Source organism: Thunnus maccoyii, chromosome 19 (assembly GCF_910596095.1).
Source record: "Thunnus maccoyii chromosome 19, fThuMac1.1, whole genome shotgun sequence".
Taxonomy (NCBI): domain Eukaryota; kingdom Metazoa; phylum Chordata; class Actinopteri; order Scombriformes; family Scombridae; genus Thunnus; species Thunnus maccoyii.
This window is the reverse complement of record NC_056551.1, coordinates 3,427,628-3,447,147: the sequence shown is the minus strand read 5'-3', so window position 1 is coordinate 3,447,147 and position 19,520 is coordinate 3,427,628. Positions and strand designations below refer to the sequence as shown.

The window sequence follows — 19,520 nt, the reverse complement described above, 5'->3', positions numbered from 1 at the left end:
TTTCCTGTAGCTTCCTCACAAAGAAAACTCTGTAGTTGTTTGCCAGTGGAAAGCTTTTAGCTTAACACAACTCAACAGACTTAATTCCAGCTCTGACAGCATGACAAAGCAGAGCCTCACTCAGGAAAGAGTGAGGCTGCTATCTGTTAGAAGGAGGTCAGAACAAAAACATAGGAGTGAAACGAAACTTAAAGATTTCTACCACCCACAGAAGCTACTAAAATACTGAAAGGTCAGCCTAATGAGTCTCTTTATCTCCATAGTAAGCACTGATTTGGTGAGTTTAAAGTCAAAAGATGTCAAGATTAATAACAAGCTAAATTTGGTTTTAAACTAAAGGTTTTTTAGACGCTGTGGAAACACTGGTTATATGTCGAGCTGCCCCCATAACATTGATGATTTAAATCATCACTCAAGGAATCTGTTGATGCCTCATCTTGTCAGTTGAAGCATTAGCCTTTTGAAGTCCTTCCATCAGAGAGACAACACAGGAAAACAGAATGGCTAGCTATAAACTCACAAAGCTAGTCTTGTCTTCAAACCACTTAACTGCAAACCTAACAGTAATGGAAATAGAAAAGGGTGATGAAAAGGAAGGCAGAGTAGCAATGTGCATCCTGTTCCTTAACCAGACTCTAGTGCTTCCTAAATGGCTGTCAGCAAACATGCAGGAGAGACACTCTGCAGTACATTAGGGCTTTATTACTGGACTATGCCTGTTAGTTGACTGTGTGCAAATCACATGTTTTCATATCCCAGATGATGATCGAAGGCACTAAATCTAAGGTCTTACAGGTAAAACATGAGACTTAACCTGGACCTCGAGTATCTCAAGCATTGGCCCACATTGGTGACTCAAGATAATTCTGGTTTGGGTACAGCTATAGTTATATGTAACCTAGATGTATTCAACCATGTGTTTCTCCAGCATTCAGTCCCTCCTTCATTCCTTTCTGTGCAGTTTGAAAGTCATCTCGCATAGACTAGAACGTTGCTGCTAATCCATCACAATGAGCGCCATGTCTGTTTTTATTTCTGTCAGAGTTCAGGTATTGTTGCCTGGCAGTGCAGTGCAGACTTTTCAATCTGTACTTGTAACTGAATAAAATAAAAGGTGACTTAATGTTGACTTTGATGGATTATCTATCTGCAGCAAGTTTCAAGTCTCTGCAAGTTGACTGAACTGAAACCAATGGCTGCCTGAGGGAAGGAATAAAAAGTTAGAAAATGATCAATGGGAACGTTCACAGGATTTCTAGTTAATGAGCTAAATCAAGTATAAAACCAGTGATAACATCCATGTTTGAAAACTATGTCAGGTTAAATGGAGCTTTAGTGAAAGTTCAGTCAGGATAACTATCTTTTGCGAACTCAGGTTTGTAGTTTTATTTCTCAAACCATCTGTCATTTCCATCCCTCATGCATGTTCACTCATAACTTCATTGCCAGGGTGTTAATTGGGCTGTTCACATCAGCTGGTCACATCTAACCAATAGCACAGTGACACACCATCATTTTCAGCCTATCATCTTATGTTTTCTCCCTTCATGCCTTCATGCCTTCATGCTGCCATTACGCGCGCTCCACCACCTCCCCATCACCACCCAGTCTTTGCAGATTCATCAGTGCATCACTTCATCAACCTCATCAGCCTTATCAGTCTCAGCAGAAGTCATCAGCCACCACCACTAGTGTCTGGACTCCATGGAGGGATTTATCTTGCTGCTGCTCAGGACTGATGTCACTCAATTGAAAATCTCCCTTTAGAGTTTAAGACAAGACTTAATCATCAATATCATCTGTATAATGAACAATTCTTTTTGCCTCATTCACTTGTCTCTCCTGATTAAATAACAGTTTGCCTCCGAGTGGACCACAGCAAACATGTTGGAGTTGTTGCTGTCTCTGGTCTGCAGGCGTTTCAAAGGACAGGACACACTCACAATGTGAACGGCTGCACTTTAATCCTGCAGAGACTCTGTGATCACTGTGTAATGGCGTGTTCGGTCTGGCTATACAAAACTGTCACCTCTGAGTGGGTTGGCTTAAGTGCCTCCATCTCTGTGCATGTGCGTGAGAGACAGTCAAGTACACATCTCTCACATACACACTGTGTGTTATATATTGAGCATGGCCTTCATGCAGAGTTTGTCCTTGCTGTTGGAAAAAAAAAAATTCAATATTCTCCTCAGCACGCTGTGGAAAACCGATAAAGGCTCAGCGGATATATTTCTCACACTTCAATCGAAAGGTTTGTGTCAATGCACAAGTCCTTCTCCATATACTTGTACTGCATTAGCACTGTATGCAGTCATTGTACTGGTCCTTTATTAAACTGCATTGATCCTGCATAAATATCGCTGCAGAACTCAAGTGAAAGCACTTTTTTGAGTGCAGGTACTGTAAAAATATTCTTAAAGTAAAAGGACAAATAGCAACTATAACATCTACAGTGACCCAACAGTGCACTTTACACATCTGGTGGGATTTGCTTTCCTGTTTCAATCATCTGTGAGTCCAAATCTAACAGCCTGACAACTGTAAATAATGTCATCATAACGTTCAGAAGAGCCTTCATCAGGGTACTGTATTTGCCATTTGGACTTGAAGCCTAAGCTGTGTTTGTAGGGTTCAAATGATTAGAGGGATGTTTTAAGAACAATTTGAATTTCAGTTTAAGAAGGAATGTGCTGAGGTCAACTGCACATTCACATAGAATTGAGTTATCCATAACCGTTGATCAATTAAAAAAACAAACAATTATTGTTTATCATTAATTAATCTGCTGATTATATTCATGATTGATTTATTAAACTGATCGGTAAGGTGTCAGCAAATATCAAAAAATGTCCATCATGATTTCCAAAAGCCAAAGGTGTTGTCATGAAGTAGCATGTTTAGTTCGACCAGCACTCTAAAAACCTAAAAATAATCCATTTATTATCACATGAAACAGAGAAAAGCAGAAAATACTCACACTTTAGAAGCTGCAACTAGAGAATATTTGGCATTTTTGTTGTTGAAACATGACTAAAACAATCAATTATTCAAATAGTTGCCCTTTTCTCTGTTAATAGACTAAATTAATTGATTGATCGACCGTTTTTAAAAGTAAAATTTGTGATGAAAATGTAGATTTGACCTGTTAACCCAGTGATGGGTTAAGATGAAAACTGATTGTAACATTGTTTGTCGAGCACTTATGGTCATTAATATTTCTCTTGTAAAGTCAAAGGACTGATTGATAGACTGACCATAAAGAAACTAGAAACAACCTCAGATTTTATTCTAATAAAGGACAGATAGAAGAGCTGCAGACTTTATGTTGATGAACTTGTATTAAACTCACATGAGTCTGCACTTCGCTGTGTGTGTGCTCTGAAAATGAGAAAATGTGAACAATTTATCATATAATAATAATCTGTGTGGCCAATGAAGGATAGATCTATCAAAAGGAAATTGATAAAAACAGATAAACCATGACTGACACTTGAATCAGCTCTGTTTTTAACATTTCATTTTTTAAAAATTTGGAATATTCTTTCACCTGTTTTATTTTGAAATGAGCCACATGTCTCCATCCAGAGAGGCTTGAACCTGCTGATCCAGATTTGAAAATCAAATCTGAGTCCGGTCTTTTTAAAGCTTTTAACTCGACCAGTCAGTTATGTTAGATCAGCTTTCGACCGCTTTTTGCCTCAGGAAAAGTTAACTCCAGTCATATATAGATTTTTAAATCGCCTCCATTTAAAACGTCATTGGGGCCCAATCACTGCAGGATGGAAACATTTAACAAACGCCCTAAATCCACCAGCAGTGGCCTCTTTACCACGTAACAACTAACAGACAGTGTGGGGAATACAGGACTTCATGGTCAAAGCAGGTTAATCCATTTGAAGCAGTTTAGAATACATAAAATTTCAGAAATGTAATGCGTATTTTTCCATCTACTATGTGAGTGATCCTTTTTATATCTTTTTGCTTCTTTTAGGCTGCATTCACACCAAATCTGGCAATGTGGACAACCAGTTCTCCCATTCATTTGAATGGAGGTAGTGTGTTTAGGCTGCAGGAATGGGGACCACATGGGGTGCAGCAAAATATCGCAGCAGCCATGTAGGAAGAAGATGAACCAGAATCAACTTTTGCCAAAACACGGTGGCCAATCACGTGAACTGGCGATCAGACCAAAGACGCCCACTGGAAGAAGAACCTTGTTCACCATGTAGGAGAGCTATACAACCCTGCCATGAGGGAGTACAAAGACAAGGGGAGAAAATTTCTCTTTGTGTAGTAACGTTGAAAGTATGACCTTAAAAGTTAGGCTTTGCTGTCAGTTTCCTGACTTAAAAATGACGAGAGAAAAAGAGAGAGAGCGCTAGTGAGCTGAGAGAGAAAGAGAGAAGCGGTGGTCAAGCGTGCTAGAGAGTGAATGAAACGAGGGAGTGGTATAGTGAGAACAAAGCAGTAAATCAGAAATAAAACATTATTTTTTGATTGTTTCACGGCGCTTATGTTCTAAAGCACGAATACACATGCCCACACCTCCACATAACCTTGGGGGAAGGTAATGCACTGCCAGACTTGATGTGAATGCAGCCTTATTCTTATTATCTGCTTTTCATTTATTACATGTTTAATTATCATCTTTTATAGCTAGCGGCGTGGCTGTAGAGATGGCAGTGACTCCCCTTTGGTTCAGACTGAAATATCTCAACAACTTTTAGATTGATTACCATGAAATTGTGTGCAGACATTCATGAAGTGCACAGAATTTCACTTCATCCAATACTTTGGTTTATGACCATATACTTGAAAAACTTTCCAATCAAACTCAGCTGTGTTTAGTGCTAATTAGCAAACATAACCTGCTAAACACCAGCATCTTAATTGTCAACCACAACCCTTATAATAAACACCAGTGTGTTTTGGTTAATATTTCACTAACCTACATTTAAATACCATATGTGTTCCTACAGAGAGCTTGTAAGCTGTGCTTGTTTCTGCAAAAAAAAAAAAAAAAGTGAAACCCACTTTTGCAAACTAGTCCCTGTTTTTTAACTCACAGAGACCCAAATGGTGTCACAGAATTCTTTGGAGCCTCAAAAGGCAGTTGAAACATGACTTTGATCTTTTACAGTGACTGGAAAATCAGGTTATCTCACAGATAGCGACTGGACCGCGACCCAGTAACTTTGAGTTTCACTTCACTCCTCCGGTCCATATGTGCACACTCACTCTCTTTCATCCACATGTGTTTTTTCTGTTATTCTCACTCTCTCCTTATCTCTCATCCACTCTCCTCTCTCTCTCGCTTGCTCTCTATTCTTCAGTGATGCTGCTTCTGACATGTTCATTCTTGCAGATGTATCTAAAAAAAACACTCAACAGAAGGACTGGGCTTACTTTTAAGTCTGAGTTAAATAAATACACTGATTTCAATGTAATTTACCCGTTTTATCATCGAACATAATTGAATGTTATACAGCATATCCTGCACATGTTCTCTTCATCCAATGTGTTTCTATATAAGCAGCATCAGAATAAAGACAGTAGTTGCCAAAAAAATAGAGTTTACCAAGAATGAGTGGCTTTCACAATGTGATATTTGGTAAAATGAATGTTTAGATAATGTACTGTGAGTTTTCAGATTTAACTTAGTAAAAGCATCTTTTCCTCACTGCTTCTCATTTTAAACTCTTAAACTCCACAACGACGCTGGCGTGCTCAGCCAACATTACTGTCTTTCAGAGGCGGAAGCAGGATCAGTTTTGAAGCTAGAGTGAAGATACTGGTATCATATGAAACTAGACGAGCTAAGGCATTCATTGCTCATGAAGCTCGTGAAGGGCGCTAAATAACGCTCCAAAGTTAGGCTAAATTTTGGCGAGGGAAAAACGATACGATATCTGAATGAAGATGGGTTCTGTAGTGATAGTTCTATAGAGACTCCCCTTTACAGACATGCAAACTTTATGCTAATCCCATGCAGTTTTGGGCAGAAACCATGCAGTATTTTGCATATAGTATAAATGTGTTGTTTTCACCTATTCTAAAAATGGTGTATTTGAATATTTCTGCATACTGGGGTCCCTAAACAATTGCATATATTGCATAAATTTGGCACGACTGGAAAGCTGAGACTCTTGTGGATTCAATGAGCCCAATCATATTCATGTGTGATGTTAGTCTCCATAATAGCCATTTCATTGCAGTGAGACCATTTTTTTTGAAACTTGACCTCACTGTATAAAATGACCTATTGTGACCTCTAGGATAATCACAGCCTCATTAAACTTTACAAACACAAACTAGAGACCGAGGGCATTCAGAGGATGTATGGCTTTCCTCGGTATATTGACAATAACGGTGTTTCTCAGCAATTTCCAGAACAGTAGTACTCCTCATCCAATCGCTGAAAAATGCCATTCTCCAAATCTCAAAAGTTTTTGATACCAAATCACAGCATGAATTTTTCAGTGGTGTTCCTCATGGTCTTGGTGCCTTAATGTGGTATTTGGAAGGATTTTTGACCATTTTTATTAATTCTCAAGTGTTCAAAAATGGTTAAATTTTGCACTAAATCTGTGTAACAAATGGTATCAACCCTAAAATTGCTGCAACAACTTATGACATATCTGAACATGGGAATGGCCATCATATCCTTCCATCATAATGTTCTAAGCTCTTATATACTCTAAACTTTCAAAACTTCAATATGGCCCTTACCAAAACCCAATGTTTATGAGCTGCATCTCAAAATAATCTACAGGTTCCCAGCTTTCAGATGACGTATACCACTTCCATGTGGCATATACTGTTGACCTGCTATCTATAGGTGACGTGAATTTCTCTTCAGACATAAATTACTGTGGATATTCACGTACAAGGAAGAAACGGACAAACAGCACCTGTAGGGTTGCTCTTTATCAGTGTAATACACACAGACTGTGACCTTTCGGCCTTCCACTTTCACTCCAAATGAGACCATAAAAGCTCATCTCGAAGCCGCGCACTACCAGACATTTTTCCACTTTCCACGGACAAAAAGGCTTCTATAAAAATTATAACAGTGTCTAAAAAAAAAAAAAAATATCCATGAAACACAGTGACTTCTTGATCTCATTTGTTGACCCGTAACAGCAGAGTTTCACCGAGTCAGTAAACGCTGCACTGATGGGATAACATGCCCATCGATGCTCCGTGTTTCTCTGTGATATCCTGTTATCTCTGTTGGCCTGCTGACCTGGATTCACACTCTATAATCCATCAGAGATTCAACCCTACACAGCGGAGCCAGCCGAGCACATGTGATCTCTGTTTCACACTGACGTAGATACATCGGAAAACTGTCTGTACATGCCTCCAGGTTTCTGCCCACATTATTGAACAGATTTTATACTTATTTCCTCTATATACTGATATTAACTGTCTTAGTCTTGCTTTAGTTGTAATATCATCATCATGGCTTTCAATTTACTGTGATATCTTTTCAATTTTGTGATTTTTTATCGTCATGTTTCAGTTCAGCAGCTTCTTCGTTTCAGTAGTTGTAAACAGCAGCCTGAGAATATTCCTGCATGTCTCATCTGACAGTGTAACATCACCTACTGTAGGTTGTAATCTTCTCCCCTCTAATATATCTCTGTGACTGTCACATGACCGCCTCTCATATTACCCAGCGCTTTGCTTTAGAAACACTTTTTTTTTTTTTTTTAGTGTCTCACTTCATGTCATTGCAAATGATTCCCTTTTTATTTCTGTCACAGGTCAGCGCTGCTCTGATGACACGTCTCTGACAGCTGGATTCATATTTTTTCTAATTGTTTCAGCTCCTCTTATATGTGTACTGACACTGATAAATGCGTCCGCTGGTTTCTGAAAGCACAGCTAAAGCTACACAGAGTCAAATTCATCTTTTTACTCTTTGGTGACATTTTTGTGAATGAAACGCCATATATGGACATTTTTAGGGGTTTCGATTATGCTAATGATGAAATCTCACAAACGTTCACCTCCTCATGAACAGGTGACATTCATCAGGCTGGAAGCAGTGATTCATGATAAGTTCATGCAAGGGAGGGAAGGCTGACAGGGAGATATTAGGTTTCTATAGTCTAAATATTGCTGTTGCTGTTCTAGAAAAAAATACTTTATTATTTAATGAAGTATAAATAAATGTTAATCATCTTCTTTCTTTCTTCACACAGTAATAAAGAAGCTGTACGAGTAAAGCTAAGTCATAATAAAATTAAAAAATGACTTTTTGACCTACATACAAAAAAGAGTAAATGTACTTTCTCTAGTCTGGATTTCAATCTTCAGAGCCTTGAACTTAAAAAACCTCATATTCTGAAGCTGAAAATTACAACACCAGCAGCAGGAAATGATGATTCAGTATCCTGACAGAGATCCATTGTCGCAATTTTAAAGAATAATGAGACTGAGCTACAAAATTATACTGCCCCTAGCCCTAACTATATAATAATAATAATAATAATAATACACAGGAAATAGATGAGAATAAAGCATTAGGATGCTTTCCACCTCAGTGAGTTCATCATAACTTACTTGTTGTGTGACCTCCCTCTCTGTCTGAAAGTCTAAACTTCACCACCGGCTGCGTCTCTCAGACAGAGCGAAACTGCGTGAAAGAAGTCTGAGGACGTCGGCTGTGTTTACGGTTAAAGGTCAGCTGATGCATTTCGTATATGTGTGTGAACCAGTGACCCGCTGGTCAGATGAGAACCAGCAGGCCAGGACACAAACACACACAAAAAGAGAGAGAGTGTGTGTCTGAATCAGGCGGGCAGTCGGGCCGGTGGGAGTTTAGAGGGCACTCCGTCCTCCCTCCTTATGTATGAAGACAAAACACGGTGCTTAAAAACACACGTTTTCAACCTGAAGTTTGGTTCACAACTTTCCAGACTTTAGAAATGAGTCTGGTGATATTCTCTATTTTTCTTATTGACAGCAAAGCTCATAAAAAAGACAACGATGAATTGATCTACTAACAAGTATTCTGTGTGTATCAAAGCCTCACATATCTTATTCCTCTGTGCTACAGAACTCCACTCTTGTCCAAAAACCTATTAAAAACATATCGATGAATCACTGTTGCACAGGGTGACATGTTCCTTCATTACCATGAACACACACACACACCGTCCTGCTGCCAGAAACACTCAGTAGAGCAACACATTTGCACACTTTCCTCCTTTTTGAGTAAAATTAGCTAAAAACTACAGCGCCCAGCTCTTTTAGGGAATTACTGAGCCTTTTTTCTTTAAATTAAACACTATATTTTGAAGATTTACCTCAGTAGGAACCAATGGACTTGCAGAGATGTTATCCATATCAACCCTTTCCAACCGTACTACGATGAAATACTGAACTGGTGTAACAACATAATAAAAGTATAATCATGTTGTACTCACATTAATCACTCACACTGTGTGTGTGTGTGTGTATGTGTGTGATGGTTAGGCCAGAGGGCTGATGGGAAAAGACTAGATCAATTACAGAGATAGAGCAGCAGATGAAGAGAAAGACCTGCTGACCTTTAACACCCCTTTCTCTCTCTCTCCTCTCTACATCCTTCCATCTCATTTTTCTCCACTCATCCTTATCACTTTTATTGCTTCTCTCCTGATTTCCTTCATCTTACCTCCTCCCTCCCTCCTCTGTCTCCTCTCTTGTATCTCTCTCTCCTTCCCTCTTTCTTTCCTCTCCTCTCCTTAATTTCTCTCCTGTCTTCTTCTCTTCTTTTCTCCGTCCTTCCCCAAGCATTCCTCTCCTCCCGTTGTCATGGCTACCCTTCTCCTCCCTTTTTTATCTGTTCCCCTCCATCCGTCTTCCCCCTGAAGCATTCCTCCCTCTCTCCCAGTTGCTACGGCGACACCTACCCTTTCCTTGCCTCTGCCTCCCTCACACCTCTCGTCTCCTTGTTTTGTCTCCTCATCTCTCCTCCTCTATCCTCTCCCCGTTTCCGTGGCAACGCCTCTTCCTGTCCTATTGTCATTGAGTCACATATGAATATTTAACAAGACCCTACGTCCAGCGTCCCTCCACATCATCCCTTTGTCATTTTTCTCTCTACTTGTCCTCCTCCTCCTCTCTTCTCCTTCTCTCCACCATCTCTTTCCTCTGCTCCTCTTCCTCTCCGCTGTCCAATTTATCTTCCCATAGCTCCTCCCTGTCTTCCCCTCTCCCTCCTCCTTTTCTTCCTCCTCCTCCTTCTTCTTCCAGCTACCTTCCTTGCTCTTCGCTCCTCTTCCTTCCTCCCTCCTTCTCCTTGTCTCTGTCCTCACGTCTTGTCCTCCCCTTCCCTTTATCTTCATATAGCGTCTTCATCATCAACCTCTTCAAATCCTTTTTGTCCTTCCTCACCCACTTGTACATCCCCTCCCTCACTCCTACACCCACCCGCCTCCCTTCTTTGTCTCCTCCTCCCTTTTCTCTTCCTCTTCTTCTCCTCCTCCTCCTCCTCCTCCTCCTCCTCCTCACTTCAGCGTCTTTTTATGCCTCTTTCCTTATCTTCTCTTCTCTCTTCCTCCTCCCTCCTCATTTTCTTCTTCCTACCGCTCCTCAGTCTCAGTCACTAATGAACTCTGTTTTATTCTACAGCTGAAAGGCCACCGACACACTGGCAGGAAGGAAACAGGTGAAGTGAGTGTGTGACTCTCTCTTCCTCAGGCTGTCTGATCCCCCCTCTGTCTTTCTTTCTCTCTATTTCTCTCTCTCGGCGTATATTTTCTGAATCTGTTCCCCGTCTTTCCTCCTCGCTGGATGTTTGAAGAGAGTTTTACTATGACTCCTGTTACATCTGACACCTGCTACACAGCTGTAAAGTACCTGAGTCTGACTTCAGTATAATACATATTATACATACATTAATCAGTATGAATGTATATTTATGTCTGCAGATACAGTAAGTGACAGAAATCTCAAAGTTAAGGTCATTTAGAGCACTAACATGCTTATTTATATTAGAGACAGACCTTTATTTCTAGTATCCTACATTATATAAGATCATATTTCAGTAAGTAGTCTTGCTGATTACTTGGAACTCTAGATTTAATTACCTTTTGATGCAAACTGCACACTTCCTCCTTGCTTATTTGTTGTCTTAATAAATTCAGTACAATGTACATAACGCCCACAGCATTAAGTCAATCAGTACAACATTAAAAGACATGTCATACTCACCGCTCTGCTGCTCGCTTCTGTTTTTAACACAAGAACTATATTTATTTGCTTCTAATTGTTTCTACTTTGCAGTTTTATTAATGAGTGTTAAGCTAAACATTGATGAAACATAACACTTCCTGCAGATATTTCACATCTAGCTGCCCTTCTAGATGCATGATCTTTAAACAATCACCTTGTTCATTAAATACATGGTTTTCTCCCTGAGGCTTAATACTCCTAATACTAGATTTCATAAAAATGTAATCATTTCTTCTGAGGTTAGCTGAGGTCCTCTTTACTTCAGGTGATGCAGTGGGCGTCTACTACAAAACACTCATTCTGTGTGATTCTGGCTGCTGTAAGGAGTGATGTTGTATTGTGTCTGTTGTCATCTTGTACTGATAGTCAATCAGTCAATACTTCCAGGTACACTGGATGTAATGTGATATACTGTATCACTAGAAGCAAAACAGCAGAAACTGAAGAGAGAAATTAATACAAAAAATATATAGATATAAATTCTATTGCTGTGAGTAAACCTTTTATACAGTTTTTGTATCTATATCCACATGCCAGTCAGGATCTTTGCATACACTGCTCACATACCTCCTCAACACTGCAGTGTCTAAAATGACAGCCATGGCTCCAGTTTTAGGTTGCAAGCTTCTCATGATATCAAACCATTGGATAAGCTGATAGTTTGTCATGTGAAGTTCAGGACAAACTATACCACACTGAGGAAGCTCCAGATGTATTATAAAATGGTCTCTGTGGTGCACTACACAACACAAGCTCAAAGACAACTGATGTAAAAAGTCTAACAGCTGTTTCTGTTTCATGTTTCCCATGGCAACAGCTGCAAACAACAGCACAGTAAAATGCAAACAATCTCAAAAAGAAATGATGATGTGCTCAAAACCATTTTGATTCACTGTTTCTAAATGCCTGAAACAGTGTATAAAAGTATCTCCCACTGTAACATCAAACCCCCTAAACAGCGTATGTGCATATGTGATTTTTATATTTCCATGTGAAAACTATATGAAAACTCTGTGATCTCACATATACATTATGTGAAACCCAAGTTTTGGCCAGTTAGATGTATTTACTGAGTGATGTACCTGAGGTTAAAGCTAAACCACCAACATTTGCTACGTTTCTTTGGTCTAGGCTTACGTTGGCAGCTGAATCCTCTGCAGGTTTTGTTCCTCCCTCCTCTGGTAAATCCGGCGCCGTGGGGACTGAGACGGGCAGCAGAGGGGAGCGAGCCTTACCGGCCTGACCAAGAGATGCTGTCTTCACCTGGGGCTTAGGGAGGCTCGCACCTGGGCAGGAAGGAAAAATTCTGGTTTCAAAACATTATATAAACAGCTGGGAGCTGTGCTCATCATTTTACATCCTATTTGACATTTTGGACTGTAATCTAGTTACAAGTCAAGATTTGAAAGACAAGTTAGCTCAGAATAACTTCCGTCATCCAAGACAGGACGCTGTGTAATTAAGAGCATTATAGAACAGCAATATAAGCAATGATTTTAGAGACAAACTTCAGCGAAATCGGTGATTGTAGGCACAGAATGGTGAGTGGAAGGAGTTTAGAGATAAAGCAGTAACATAATCACTGATTTTAGAGACAGAATGTCAAATTTAATCAAGGATTTCAGAGATAGAACAGCAAGTGTAATCGATGATCTTTGTGACAGAACAGTGTAATCGAACAGAAACATAATCAATGATTCTAGAGACCGAACAGTGAGCGTAATCAACGATTTTGGAAAAGGAGCAGCAAAATTATTAGTGATTTTAGAGACAGAATGTCAAGGGAAATCAAGGATTTCAGAGACAGAAGAGTGAGTGTAATGAATGATTTTAGAGACAGAACCACAAGTATAATCTGTGGTTTTAGAGACAGACAGAGCAACTATCTTGATTTTTGTCTGTTTGAAACCCTTGATTTCAAACAGGGATTATTTATTCGTGGATCATCTGGTCAGTCCTCAGTTACTGCCTGTGAACAATCTTTCCAGAGACAATCGTAAAGCTGAAAGCTGCTGTTTAATATTGACGTCCATGTGAGCGCTGAGAGGAACAGTTTGATCTATTGATTGATCTAAATGACAAGATCATATGCAACTAAGTGGAGCGTTGAACAGGAAACAGATCTGAGGTCTGAGCCCTCCATCCATCCATCCATCCATCCATCCATCCTTTTCCTTTCATTTAACATCCATTCAACTAGTCATTTGATGAATTACCTGTCTATCCATTCAGAAGTCCATCATTCTAGATTTGTCCTTTCAGTTACTAAATAACTAGAACAAAAATGCATTCATGCAAGAAAATGGTAAGACAAGCACACAAATAAGGAAACAAATTGACCAGACACACAAAAAAAACAAACATCCAAGCAATAGAACAAACAGAAAAGCGGACAAGAAGACAAAGAAGCATTTAATACATTCAACTGTTCTGTCTCATAATACAAATACCATTCAGAAGCTGCATCTTTAGTGAGTGAGGAGGGAAAAAAGCATTAACAGAATGAAAATGAAAGACAATGTAGAAGAGGAAAAATAGGAGACAAAAGAGGAATGTCTATTTTTTTTTCCTCCTCCAAAGCCCTCCTGATGTCTGAACACATCCTCAGGCTTCTTCTACCCACAATCCCCTCCTCTCCCTGCACTGCACTCCTTCACTTCCTGATCAATAAACACCCATTCTCCTCGCTGCAAAACAAAACACCTGGAACAGCCTTCATACAAGTGAATTACACCAGAGAACAAAAAACAGCTGGATTTAAACGGCTTTTTAAAATCTTCAAGACACAGAAAAACGATTTCCAACCTACTTCTTTTTCTACAAACACCACAAAACTATGTCCCTCCCAGTCCCCAAATGACAGCATTCTTTGAGACGAAATTTTTTGCATGCAACAACACTATCCTGATCCCAAACCTTTTTCCAGCTATTCATATAGCTTTGGTGTTGTGCTCATTGATAACTCTTTAACGGCTTGGAGAAAAAAAATCAGCCAATCAAAGACTTGTAGGTGGGATAAATGGAAACCTCACCATCTTGTACCAGAGCCAGAAAAATGGCTCATCCTGATTATCACGCCAATCATCGATATAAGATCCGATCGCCAATTGGCACAAGCCTAGCACAGAGTACACAGTCTCAGTGTGTCCAAACTTTTGACTGGTGCTGTATATTAGCTGTGTTATATCATCCAGTTTTATGTAACCCTTCTCTACTGGTGTATAAAAGAGATACAGCATGGTCTGCAGTCAGTTGTCAGACCAGAGTCCATGCTACAAATACTTAGTTTGGATAAACTGTGTTAAGTAGCGCTTCCAACCAGCAGGTAGTGCTGTTAACGCTTCCTAGCATTAACATCCAGTTAGCTAGCATGTACTGCTGGCTTGTTAGTTACAATAGCTCACAAACTAGGGGGGTTGTGGTGCATATGATGGGGGGAGATAACCTGAGGCATGTGAAGGCTATTTTTTGGTAACCTTGTTAACGAAGCAATTATTACTTATACAGTAAGAAGGTAATCAATGACAGAGGCTTGGTATTATAAGAACTAGACACTAGTTGTAAAGGTTCGCTGAATGAAAATTGCTCGCCAATGACCCAAAAAAGTTTTCTAGCTTTCAGGGTTGCATACATTTTACATTGGGATGACACCAAACACTCAAAAAATCTTTTGCTTTTCTAAACTCTGGGAAAGTTTTAAAAATAATATGAAACCTTCATCATTTAAAAAATCACAATACAAAGACTAATAACTGACCCTGATTGCAGTTTGAGTTGTCTTACACAACAGCTTTACAGACATCTTGCTTATAATGGTGGTCTATGAGGAAAATACTTTTAAGGCCACTGCTTTGTCATTTGGCAGACGGTTTTATCAATTATTTCATTACAGTAGTGATCCCAGGGGAAAACTGGCAGCAGGGCTGAGTGGCAGTGTCATATTCAGCTCTCTTAATACATCTGTGGGCTACCCACTTCTTTTTATTTTTGCTTTGAGGAAGGGTTCGTCTATATCTTTTTGACAGGCAGCTTGAGATGGCAGGAAGAGGCAGAATTAGGTGACCTTTCAACATGTTGGTCAGAATGTGCGCCCAGCGAGTGGTAACTATCTAAGTGTATCTACTTTGTTCCTCCAGTTTTCATCAGTCCAAATTTTCTGCTGCGTGGGGCATCACAACCTTACAAGGGCGTTAGAGCGGCTACAGAGTGTTAGTCTTTGGACTGTATCTTTCAGTCGCAGTACTTTATTTTCAAAGTAACACTGACCTTGTGTGGCTCTGAATGCCTGTAAATATGGTGTAGAAATCCCTGCCAAGTTCATTTCAAAATGAAGCAGAACCAAATGTGTTTGTATGACTTCTCAGCACCGTGCTGTCAGACCGAATCCAAACTGAACTGAGCTCCAGAAAAAAACACTTTGTGGAAAAACACAATGAGCTGAAGAAATACAGAGCTAAAGCAAAGGTTACACATCCACAATGGAAAAAGCCATAAAAGATAGTTTCACGGTGCCTGGCTCACCCTCGGGGGGTTTGTCAGAGAGACGTGGGGGTGGGTGGGGTGCTGGGGGGACCGGCGGCTCGTCTGCTCAGAGAGGTGGATATATTTACCAGACAAGCTGGAGTGGAGGTGCGAAACGCCCGCTGGGGGCCACATCAGCGGTGTCTGTCTCTGTTTCTGGGTCGAAGGCAAAGATAGAGAGATTTACAGCGATAGGAGGTGATAACCCCGCCCCCTGCATAGTTATTGATCCCAAGGACAGTTTGAAGTAAATACAGTTAAAGATGAAAAGTGTCTTTGAGGAGACACCATGTCTCTGGAGGGAGAGTCGGCATCTCTTCCGCTTCACACAGGAGTTTGGTATTTCTTTGTCTGCCTGTTTCATCTTTTTTTTATTTTCTGTCTGTCTGCCTGTCTTTTTGATGTCTATCTGTCTATGCACCTGCCTACCTGATCAATGAGGTGCTCCCTCATTGGTCAGGTAGACAAGTGCACAGACAGGCTGAGTCGTTCAGGTTGTTGGGGATTTATGTAAAGTAGCTCCTAGTATTTTCAGTATTTCAGTATTTTGTGCAGGAACTATGATAAATAAAAATGTTCACAGGAGAAAAGTATTTTCCACCTAATCAACAAGGTTTTGTTTTGTTTCCATGGCTTGGTACACTTCCCATTTATTGTAAATGTATGAGGCCAATCTGCCAGTAAAAAAATGATGACAATAAATATACTCAAAAATTATATTCAAGTCAAAATTGGGAGATCCTAATTCAAATTTTAAATGATGGGATACTAATCCATAATGTAGATCAAAATGATGATGATGATGATTGTAAGTCAAAACATTGACAACAAAGCATACAATTAGCATTTGATCAATTTGATAATAATCAAACTTTTTAGTGTCTTCTAATTTTGACTTATTGTTTCATAATTATGAATACACATCTCAAAACACTGACTTAATATCTCACAGTTCAGATTAATTTCCTCATAATCTTTCAGCTAGTTAGTAAAATACTGACTTGGTATATCATGATATTAGATTTATAAGATTCTGTCTGATCAAACTCCACCACCCCCTTCACAACTCCATCTTTACTTCACACCTGAAGGTTCAAGTTAAGATGTCCTCTTTTCTTTTTCTCCTATCTAACCTTCTTGACACCAGGTCGGTTTGAACAGGTCACATGAATGTGATAAGAGCTTTCACCTGGATTTACCTACCGCTCTGCTCACCATCCTCAGTACGATGATTAATTAACTACACCAGTTGTTCATGCTCTTTTGAATGAGTTAATGTTTCTTTCCTCTATTCAAAAAAAAATACCCACAAATAATTTTCTTTTAGTCTATTTAGATGTCAGATTTTTGGGCATCCTAACATGATATAAATACGGAGGACAAAAATGTCCAAGCACTGTTGCGTCTTTGCTCTGTCCTACTCAGTGATTGGCAACAGGTGTGTAGTCTCTGTGAGTAGATTACATGGCAGCAGATCAGATCCGCACACTTTAAAAGAACTCCAGGGAGGCAAAAAATCTTCCTCAAAACCTTCATTCCACCTCATCATTTTGTAGATAAAAAGAGACAAAGTGCAAGCAGTTTTTGCACAGAGTGGTGAGCTGCAATAAATGTTTTGAGGAGGATTTTTTTCCTCCTTGGAGTTGTTTAAACAGTGTGCAGATCTTGCCATGTAACATATGGAGGATAAAAAATAATAATAATATGTGTCAGTGTACCTGTCCAACTGTCAGGTATGTCAACAACTACCAACCTGATTTCCCGTCAAATCCTTATACCCACTCCATATGATAACCACAGACTTTCAGGTTCATGTCATGTCACACTGTGAGATGCGTCTAATGAAATCTTGGTGTAAATCTGTGACAGATTGTACAATATCAGCTTTGAGACATGTCAGATTGTGTGATGAATGTCTGGTGAATAAGACATAAATGGAGATGGAAAATATGCCAGCATGTCATCAACTTGCTTCATCAATCTGTGCCATTCTCTTGGAAAAAAAGAGAAAAGAATTAATGGCTGTAGTCCTGGCAATGATTTTTAAATCAACAAGTGTATTTACCTCCATCTGTTTTTATGCATATTTTCAATGTGTACAATTTTCCATCACGTTCCTCACATGGTTCTGGACTGGAGAACCACCAGTAGTTTATCTTGATGAGCCCAACTCCTCATTTCCACATAACAGTAATGTATGGAAATACACACACACATTTTCTTTTGCCAGTTTTTGGAAAATTTGGTTAAAATGTACGCTACATTTGGTTCAAATTATCTAATGTGGTGTTGGTGTTTGTATTCTGCCTAATTTCTTGTGGTATTTTGATTGGGCAAATGCAAAAGGGATGGAGGAAAATAAAAAAAACAAAACAAAAAGATAACACTTATATCTTCAAATGTTCTAATATGTTTTAACTTCCTTTTTCAATTACATATTTCAATTTAAGCTTTTAATTTGAGCATTTACATTGATGCTTGTCTAGTTTCCATTTCAGGATTTTCAACCTTTCTTTTCATTTTTAAGTTGCAATTTCACAATACTATATGTTAATAGCCAATTTCCTTTTAAGTTTCCTTTTTCTTTTCTTTTATTATGGCCTACTTCACCTGAATCCTGCAATTTTAAAAATAACACCACACATAAATGCTGGAATGTTCCATATTTGCTGGATATGTAAATAAGTAACAGTTTACTAACCAGTTTGCCGCATCAACTTTAAGGTGATAATATGTCAGTGTTGTGTTAGTGCCTGTTTCTGCTGCTCCAAGTGGCCAAAGCCCGCCAAACCATTACTGCAGATTTAACCAAAGTGAATTTGTGCACGATCATTAGAAGTTGCCGGTCAGAAAAACTTTATAACATTAATTACTTTCAGTATTTGAACAAACTGATGCTGTCATGTTTTTCTCTGATTTCCATATAATTTACAGTGGATATTCATAGTCTCCAGTCTATCATTTTAGTAACTTCCTGGCTGTTCCTCTTGCACCACTCTCAGCACAAACATAACAACTAGTAAGGCTTTTGTATCATCGGGGGTACTGAAGATTGCAACCTTCAGAAATTTTTTTTAAAAAAGTGTACTGTATGATTTGAGAAAGACTATAAAACAAGTACCAAATGTTTCACCCTCTCTCTCTTCTACATGGTCGTCCAAATGCTACAGATAATCATTTTTAACTATTTTAAAGCTTTTCATTGCTAATAACGTGTCCTCTGAGGCAAGATGAAGGCATACACTTAAAATCATCCATCACAGCTGACTCTTGTGTCTGCCTCCAGCTGTGACTGAAATGTCAGACATTGAGTCAGACAATCCCATTACAGCTTCCAGCATTAAACTGCACATTCGAGCTAGTTTAGGTGAGCAACTGCCCACCATCATACTTTGCTCTGCAGATGGGTTTTGGAGCTCAATTTAAAAAGAGAAGATGGTCTTGGTTTAAAAATGTATATAAGATGAAGCAGAAAAGGATGAGTTTCTATGGTTGGTGAGGAAGAAAAAAAAAACGTCTTTGCTCCAACTCAGAGACAGAATTCATTGATGATATTTATTCATTTAATCTGTTTTCATAGCAGAAAAATAAACTGTAGTTTAAGTTGTTGACTCTGGATTCATGAATGCTCAGTGTATTCGGCAGCAAAATACCAATCCAGAAAGTGTGATGTTTTTACACTGAATGGACGTTGTGGGAGGGAGGTCAAGGTGGATGGTTGGATGTACAAAACCTGTGTCAAAAGTTCACTCCACCATTAATGTGGCCAA

General features: G+C 39.2%; 1 protein-coding gene across 1 annotated transcript in view; it reads right to left on the bottom strand.

The window, feature by feature from the left end:
- Window positions 1-19,520, bottom strand: part of dcc (DCC netrin 1 receptor) — a 195,990-nt gene that overhangs the window by 11,704 nt on the left and 164,766 nt on the right. The window contains exon 28 of the mRNA XM_042396032.1: window positions 12,367-12,515. Within this exon, the coding sequence (XP_042251966.1) occupies window positions 12,367-12,515 (149 nt within the window). The remainder of the gene's footprint in view (window positions 1-12,366; window positions 12,516-19,520) is intronic.